Raw genomic sequence first — 8,088 nt, 5'->3', positions numbered from 1 at the left:
AATTAAAATCTTGATTCCAAAACCACAATAATACAAAAGCCAATTGCTTAAATACAGAAAAATAAATCTTATCATATCATGTACTCAATCAGTTGTACTGGTTCGCTTTTAATCCTCAAACAAAATTGAAAAACGAAAACAAAAAACACAAAAACAAAACGAGAGACAGAGTATTACCTCGAAGAAGCGGAGACAAGCTTCCATGGTTTAGATTCGAAATCTCTAAAACAAAAGTCTTTATTTGGTCACGATTAGTGAGTAAATCTGGAAACCCTAAAAAGACAAAAAAAAAAACACGAAGAGGAACAGAGGAGGAAGAACCCTAACCAAATCAATGAGGGAGACCAAGCCTCGCCGATTGTAGTATTTTCGTTCTCGAATCAAACCAGAAACGCAAACCCTAGATAGATCAATACAACAAATATAGGAACTTACAAAAGCCATCTGCTTAAGTACAGGAAAAATAAATCTGATCAAATCATGAACTAAATCAGTTGTACTGGTTCGATTTCAATCCTCAAACAAAAACAAAACGAGAGAGACAGAGTAATACCTCGACGAAGCGGAGACAAGCTCCCATGAATTAGATTCGAAACCTCTAAAACAAAAGTTAAATACAACAGAGGATTAGTAAGATTTCGAAACCTTAAACAAAATCACGAAGAGGTTCAGGGTAAGAAACTTACGAGGAGAGGTTCAGGGTAAGAAACTTATGAGGAAGAAGATACAAAACCGATTGAAATAGCTTCTTGCCAGAATCAAACCAAACAACCCTGGATCAGATCAGCACAACATATATAAGAACGATTAGTGAGTAAATCTGGAAACCCTAAAACAAACAGAAAACACGAAGAGGATCTAGGAACCGAGCCCAGCCGATTGTAGTAGTTTCGTTCTCGAATCAAACTAGAAACAAAACCCTAGAAAGATCAATACAACATATATAAGAGCGATTAGTGATTAAATCTAGAAACCCTAAAAAAAAACAAAGAACACCAAGAGGATCAGAGGTGGAAGAACCCTAACCAAATCAATCACGAAGGAGGCCAAGCCCAGCCGATTGTAGTAGTTTCGTTCTCGAATCAAACCAAAAACAAACCCTAGATAGATCAATACAACATACATAAGAGCGATTACAAAAAAAAACTTATCAATCCTAGAAACGATTACGCGATTCAGAGAAATTGAATACATACACTAACCTTAAGGCTAATTTGAAACCAATCTCCCCACGAATCGTCGAAGACTTCTTCTTCTTCGAGAAAGAACAAAAAAAAGAGAGAAGAGAGAAAATTTGGGGAAAAATAATAATAATGTGTGAAAAATAAAAAGAGTTTCTCCGAGTATATATAATTATAATCGTTGATGCGTTCTCTAACGGAGTAACGGGTATAATTATCATCCATAATGACCGTTGATCAATCCGATACTTTAAAAACGTACGGTCCTAAATGATGCAATTTAAACAAACCGCAAACGCGTTTTGGAGGCGGAGAAAACTAGCGTTTCTTTTCTTCCTCAACGGTTAAATGTAAGCCCAATAAGGCCCATTAATAAATAAAAAAAGCTCCGTGTGTTTTTTTTCTTACGCTCCCCTGCGACTTTTTTTTTTTCTTTCTCTCACACACTATGGCGTTGCTACTATTAACGAGAGCGAGCTGTCACGTGGCAAGAATCCAGAGTGTAGTTATATTGTTATTAAGGTATGATCGCACGGCTGTACTTTCGTGATTCATTATTAATTTTTGTTAATTACTCCAACATAACATTCTACACGTTTACGCTGATTTAACCACTAAACTAAATTTAAGCATCGACGAAGCCCTATAAGATAGTGTTGGGCTGTATCAAAATATGGGCCAACTAACTGGGCCTTTTTGGTTATGTATAAGAATATTAATGTAAAACGCTATAGCAAAACGGTTCTATGGTCTAGCGGTTAGGACATTGGACTCTGAATCCAGTAACCCGAGTTCAATTCTCGGTAGAACCTTTCTGTTTTGCTCCCACTCCCTCCGACCAGGCTTTTTTCCCCGGCGATTTCAGAATGAACCCTAAAATATAACACGCCGGCCAACAACAACAATAAAAGCTCTGCTGCGAACTCTTTTTTTTTGGGAAATGGAGAATTCGTTAGTTCTTGGTTCGGGTGAAACAATGGAACAAAAGATCGAGGAAACAGTGAAGGGTATACTCAGAGAAGCTGATATGGACCAAATGACTGAGTTCAAGCTCCGGATCGACGCTTCTGCTAAACTCGGTTTCGACTTATCCGGGACCATTCACAAGAAGCTAGTCAGAGATGTCATGGAGGCCTTTTTGTTATCCACTCCCGGTGAAGCCCTCGTAGAGGCAACGGTGGCTCCGGCGCAGAATGAGACAGGTTCTGTTGTTGTCGCTTCCGTTGGTGGTGAAGATGACCGCTTTATTTGTAAGGTTGCGACTTTACCTATTGACATTGTTCTTCTATAGGTTTGACACCACTGTATAGAGTAGACATTATGATCATTGTTGGGTCTTTTAACTGTAGTTATCGGAGAAGCGAAATGCGACGGTTCAAAAGTACAGAGGCCAAGCTTTTCTGTCCATTGGTTCTCAGGAACATGGGAAGGCTTTTAGAGGTAATTTGAAACACACTTGGTCGTCTCTTATCTTGATTCTGATTGCTATAAGTGGTTTCAGGAAGCCATTGTTCTAGTTATGCTTCTGTTGATTTTAGTTGTTAGTGTTTCCACTGCTAGAGGTTTCTTAAAGTATTGATCTTTTGCTCATTTATTTTATGGTTCTCTAATGGGGTTACTCTAAGCAGTTGGTTCCTCTGCCACTATCCTTTACTTATAGTATTGCTTTATTGACTTCATGCTGCAACTGCTGTGCTGAGAAAGCTTTCATGTTTCTTCTTTGTCAGGAGTACATTTGTCAACTAACCAATGGTCTGTGATCACTAAGAATTTTGCAGCAATAGAAGAAGGTATTAAGCAGTGCCAATCAAAATTGAAGTAAGGTTCATGCTCCCTGTCATTGCTTTCAGTGTTTATCGTCATATATTCTTCGTGGTACTGGCCATTATGCAGACCGCTTATCTTGCTGTAAAACATAATGCAGATCTGAATCAACACAGCACGGAGATACTTCTGAGGCTGCGGATAAGAAGAACAGCTCTCACGGGTTTTCTCTTATCAAGACTTCACGGTTTGATGGGAAGGGTTATCTTTCCTGGGCAACACAGATGGAACTCTTTTTGAAGCAATTTAATCTGACTTATGTTCTCTCTGAACCCTGTCCCGGTATTGGTAGCTCTCAAGGCCCTGAAACCAACCCCTGCGAAATAACTCGAGCTGATGTTTCGGACAAAATATGGCTGAGAGATGATTACCTTTGCCATAATCACTTGATGAACTCCTTGTCTGATCATCTATACCGTCAGTATTCGGAGAAATTTAAGCATGCCAAAGAATTTTGGGACGAGTTAAAATGGGTTTACCAGTGTGAGGAATCCAATTCGAAGAGGTCACAAGTCAGAAAGTACATTGAATTCAAAATGGTGGAAGAAAGACCCATACTCGAGCAAGTCCAAGTCTTTAACAGAATTGCCGACTCCATAGTGAGTGCCGGTATGTTTCTTGATGAGACGTTTCATGTGAGTACCATCATCTCCAAGTTTCCCCCATCGTGGAGAGGCTTCTGCACCAGGTTAATGGAAGAGGAGTTTTTACCGGTCTGGATGTTAATGGAACGAGTGAAAGCTGAGGAAGAGCTCCGTAGAAATGGAGCACAAGGAGGGGTTACATATAGACCAGCCGCAGGCTCCTCTCAGATGGAAAGGAGACCTAGCCTAGGAACAACACATAGAGGATCCCAGAGCATAGGTTGGAAGAGGAAAGAACCCGAGAGAGACGGGAGAGTCATCATCGTCTGTGAAAACTGTGGGAGGAAAGGACATCTCACAAAGCATTGCTGGGGTAATAAATCTGATGAGAGAGCTTCCGGGAAACCAAATCGGGTTAACTCTTCAGTCCCTGCACCGGTGGATTCAGAGACTCAAGCAACAACCAACAATGATATTCTTAAAGGTTAATCAATCTTCTGAGTACTGATGATATTAGATTTATAACTTTTATTTATAGTTCAGTACGCTGAATTGTATAAAAGGAAACAGAGAGATGGGAAATATATCAGTTTTGGCCTAATTTAATGTAAAGGTAACATTTATGAATGAGAATTTTGTCAAAATTACTTCTTAAATTCTATTTGGAGAAAAAAAAAACAGAAACCTTGAAGAATATTCAGAAATTATAGTTATACATTCATTAAAGCAATAGAGAATTTACATTTGTAGTCTTTTTAGTTTTTACACACTTAATTTAACGAGGATCTAACTCAGTAATGGTAACATTATTCAAAGACGCAGTACTACTTGTGTGATTGTTGTCTCTTGACGATGGCTCTACAACCCCTGAGTAAAAAGCCGGTTGCAAGGGTCTCGGTAAAGTGAAAGAATTTGCATTGAGCATTGCAACAACAGAAGGCATTGTTGGTCTGCTCTCTGGATTCTCCTGAACACACAACAAACCAATGTGAATGCATTTCATGATCTCATCACTTAGACCTATTGTATCATTAATCAAACTTGGATCCACAATGTTCAACACTTTTCCTTCTCTCCAGCATTTCCACACCTATACATATAAAGACAATACATGAGTTAAAAATATGTCAAAGTCTAAAGTAAAAAAAGTAAAACATTAGTAATATTTTTCACTTACATAGCTAAGGAGGAACAGTGAGCTTTGTTCTACCGGAGACCAGTTGTTTTTCTTACCTTTAATGATCTCAAGGACTAGTACACCGAAGCTATATACGTCAGTTTTCACCGAGAATTGCCCACTCATTGCATACTCTGGAGCCATGTAACCACTGCAACGACAAGATAACTTTAGGCTTTTGATATTTTTTTCAAAGAATTGATGGAACCAAAAGGATACTTAATTTTTTGGGCAGCTTACTAAGTTCCTGCAACTCTGCTTGTAAACATGGTCTGACTTGTTTGGTCCGTATTAAACAACTTTGCCATTCCAAAATCCGCGATTTTCGGATTCATTGCATCGTCCAACAGAACATTGCTGGCTTTCATATCTCGATGAATTATTTTGAAACGAGAACCTTCATGGAGATAAAGAAGACCTCGAGCAACACCTGTGATGATCCTATGACGTGTTTCCCAATCCAAGGTCGTTCTCCTATTGGAATCTGAGAAAGAATCAAATATTGGATCATTCTCTATATAAGTAATAAAAGATAGAGATGTTTGTGTTCAGGTCTTAAGTAAGGTACCAAATATGAACTTTTCGAGGCTTGTGTTCTTAAAGAACTCATAGATGAGAAGTCGTTCTTCTCCTTCCAAACAGAAACCTAAAAGCCTAACAAGATTACGATGTTGAAGTTTGGCGACCAATGAGACTTCGTTTACGAACTCATTGTCTCCTTGTCCTGATCTCACTGACAATCTTTTCACAGCTATCTCTTCCCCAGAATCAAGAACACCCTGGTGATTATTGAAACATACGTAAGAGAGATCTAATCATCATTGAGTTCATAAACATAATTAGTAACGATCAGTTAATCAAATCTTATAACCTTATAAACTGCACCGAAGCCACCTTCTCCAAGATGGTTGTTTGGAGAGAAGTCATTAGTTGCTAATCTTACGGTATCAAAGTCAAGTTGCAATAATTGTGCATCTTTTAACCTATGATCTTGGACATATTTGCCTGATCCAAAAGGCAATAAAACCAAAAGGGTCATTCAACGTTAAAAACTCTATCGAGAATCTAGTTTTTTTCAACCTTTTCGACTAAAAAGTTCAAGTTTAACCTTTATGTCTCTGTTTTTGCTTTCTTCTATTCCTTGTAAAGAAATAAAGAGAGATTACAACAAGGGCAATAAAAGAGACACCCATGCCAATAATGAATTTTACTCCGACATTTCCTGCCAAACCCAAAATTTGTTAAGATATAAACTGTTAGAGACGAGAAAGTAGTTGTAGATTACAACACTTGATAAAAATGGTAGCTTCTATTAGATACGTAATTTATATATAGAGGTAGCTGATGCAGAGTGCTCTGTATATTTGCTTTTTAGATAAAACATAGCGGTAATATTCTGTTGTGTGATTACAAATTATCACTTATCAACAGAAAAAGAGTCAAATTTTCTGCAATCACAATTTCTTGTCAGCTTATAGCCTCCTTATACACACACATAAGTAGCTAATGGCCTAATGCAGAGTACTCTGTTTTGGGTCAAACAGACTACCCGGTTTAAAATCAGGCTCATACTCGGATTTCAGACTAACCTTTCACTCTAACTCTGAGGCAAGGATTGATGTATCCGTCTCCTTGGTAATCCTCAAGACATGAGCACCGATGTCCTGCATTTCCATCGGGAATGTCAACTTGTGTACAGTTTGCGTTTTCTGCGCAAGGTTTATTTTCGCAACCTTCCTTCAACCACCAGCCTAACTGAACCCTTTCGAACTCTAGCGCTATCCCCGTATTCGCACCTACAGACCCAAAAGCTATCGACGAAAACAACAAACTGCAAGAGCTATTCCTCAAATCCTTCATGCTGAAAAACTTAGAATTAGTATCTAATGAAAAACAGCTTATATTTCCCGTGGAGCCACAGCTTTGCAGTTTTAACGTGTTCTCCAAGAAACCCTGATTTATCGAGCAACCGTTTGTTTTATACATACATTCGTCCATCAAGAAACTGTTCTCCGACGTCGGTGCAAACTGCGCGGCGAAAAGCGTAGTCATGTCTTCAATCTTCCGACTACAATTGTGTGGAAGGCCGACGAATATACTGTTATCCGTCACGTTTTGGACGGAATACCCTCCGATCTTGGTCTCTTGATCCACCTCAGAGCAATGGAATCGGATCGGACAGCCAGGAGAAAAGCCAAAGGGATATGGCAGAGTCAACCTACCGCAATTTCCGTTACAAATTTCGGAAGAAGAAACTCGTCGGAAAGTAGATCCTTCGATTACGATTATGATCAAAATCAGACTCAATTTATCAGAAATCGTCGCCATATTTCTTGAACGTTGATTGAATCAGTCTCAACATTCGTCACCTTCCTGTAAACACAAGAAACTCAGAAAGTGGCCTGATTAATTATAGAGTCTAACTAGGGTTTTAGATTATCCATCAAATTAAGAAATTTAACAAAAATATACCTTCGCTAAAGCTTTCTCTTCATCTTCTTGGATTTGATTTCAGGATCTCTATCATCTCTTTGTTAATCAGAGAAATAGCTTTGAATTTATCAGTTCTCCGGCCAAACAAGTCAATATGATTCATCATCTCTTGGATTTTGAAGGAGTCTTATTGAGTTTTGAGTTAGTCTCATGTTTGAGATTAATTATCTCCTAGTTTAAAGGAGTCAACTGGTTCTCTATATTATTTAATGGGTCTTTTATTTAATTCCCGTTTCTGTTAGAATTTTTTTTTGTTGTACCAGTGTCGGATATGGTAATAAAAATAGAGATATTCAATAAAATAGACAGTTTTCAAAACATAATTGTAAAAGTAGTACAATCACTATTTACAATTAGCAAATACCACAATTTTTACTGTTTTCTACTGTTCACAAGACTTTCAAACCCTTATCAACATTTAATATTTACAACACATGCCATTGAATCTTTTATTTTTATTTTCTTTTTAATTTTTTTCTTTTTTATTATATGCTCCGTATAATCTAAAAATAAAAATGCTGACTAATTAAAAAATATTCTAAATTTTTATTGAAAAAAAAATTCTATGTTTTTTTATATAATTGGATATGCATTTTGCTTGATGATTTTATTTGATAATATTAAATATTTTTTACAAATTTTAGATCTGTACACCTAATTAAGTGTACAAATGTCTGTACACGCTATTTTGTATACAGATGTCTGTACACATTATCAGGTGTACAGATAAAAATTATTTCATTATTAGGGTTTCAAATGTTTGTACATATGCTTGTACTGCAATGTTTTTATACAAATTACATCTGTAAAGTTAATAATGTGTACAGAC

At 37.4% G+C, this 8,088-nt stretch overlaps 2 protein-coding genes, 1 non-coding gene and 1 pseudogene across 4 annotated transcripts; 2 read left to right on the top strand and 2 right to left on the bottom strand.

Annotated features, from left to right (window-relative positions):
* Positions 1-1,921: 1,921 nt before the first annotated feature.
* On the top strand, positions 1,922-1,993 carry TRNAQ-CUG (transfer RNA glutamine (anticodon CUG)). The gene has a single exon. It is a non-coding gene; the product is annotated as a tRNA-Gln (tRNA).
* On the top strand, positions 1,957-4,233 carry LOC104737662 (uncharacterized). 2 transcript variants are annotated; one of them, XM_087480301.1, is made up of 4 exons: positions 1,957-2,431; positions 2,531-2,621; positions 2,909-2,999; positions 3,106-4,233. In XM_087480301.1, exons 1-4 carry the CDS (start codon positions 2,375-2,377, stop codon positions 4,076-4,078), a joined length of 1,212 nt encoding a protein of 403 aa, XP_087336427.1. In that variant the 5' UTR covers positions 1,957-2,374; the 3' UTR covers positions 4,079-4,233. The 2 variants fall into 2 exon arrangements, with proteins under 2 accessions (XP_087336427.1, XP_010456190.1); XM_010457888.3 differs by having other exon boundaries at positions 1,957-2,436.
* A 50-nt stretch (positions 4,234-4,283) lies between these two features.
* On the bottom strand, positions 4,284-6,490 carry LOC104737661 (cysteine-rich receptor-like protein kinase 44). The gene is made up of 7 exons (XM_010457885.3): positions 6,356-6,490; positions 5,875-5,988; positions 5,638-5,771; positions 5,335-5,545; positions 5,007-5,250; positions 4,767-4,917; positions 4,284-4,679 (listed from the first exon to the last, which is right to left on the bottom strand). The coding sequence occupies exons 2-7, from the start codon at positions 5,957-5,959 to the stop codon at positions 4,365-4,367; spliced, it is 1,140 nt and encodes a 379-aa protein (XP_010456187.2). The 5' UTR covers positions 5,960-5,988; positions 6,356-6,490; the 3' UTR covers positions 4,284-4,364.
* LOC147930035 (wall-associated receptor kinase-like 14 pseudogene) lies at positions 6,351-7,094 on the bottom strand (annotated as a pseudogene).
* Positions 7,095-8,088: the final 994 nt, after the last annotated feature.

This window comes from Camelina sativa, chromosome 13, assembly GCF_030686135.1.
Source record: "Camelina sativa cultivar CO46 ecotype springtype chromosome 13, ASM3068613v1".
In the NCBI taxonomy this organism is placed as follows: Eukaryota; Viridiplantae; Streptophyta; class Magnoliopsida; order Brassicales; family Brassicaceae; genus Camelina; species Camelina sativa.
This window is presented reverse-complemented; position numbering and strand designations above follow the sequence as displayed.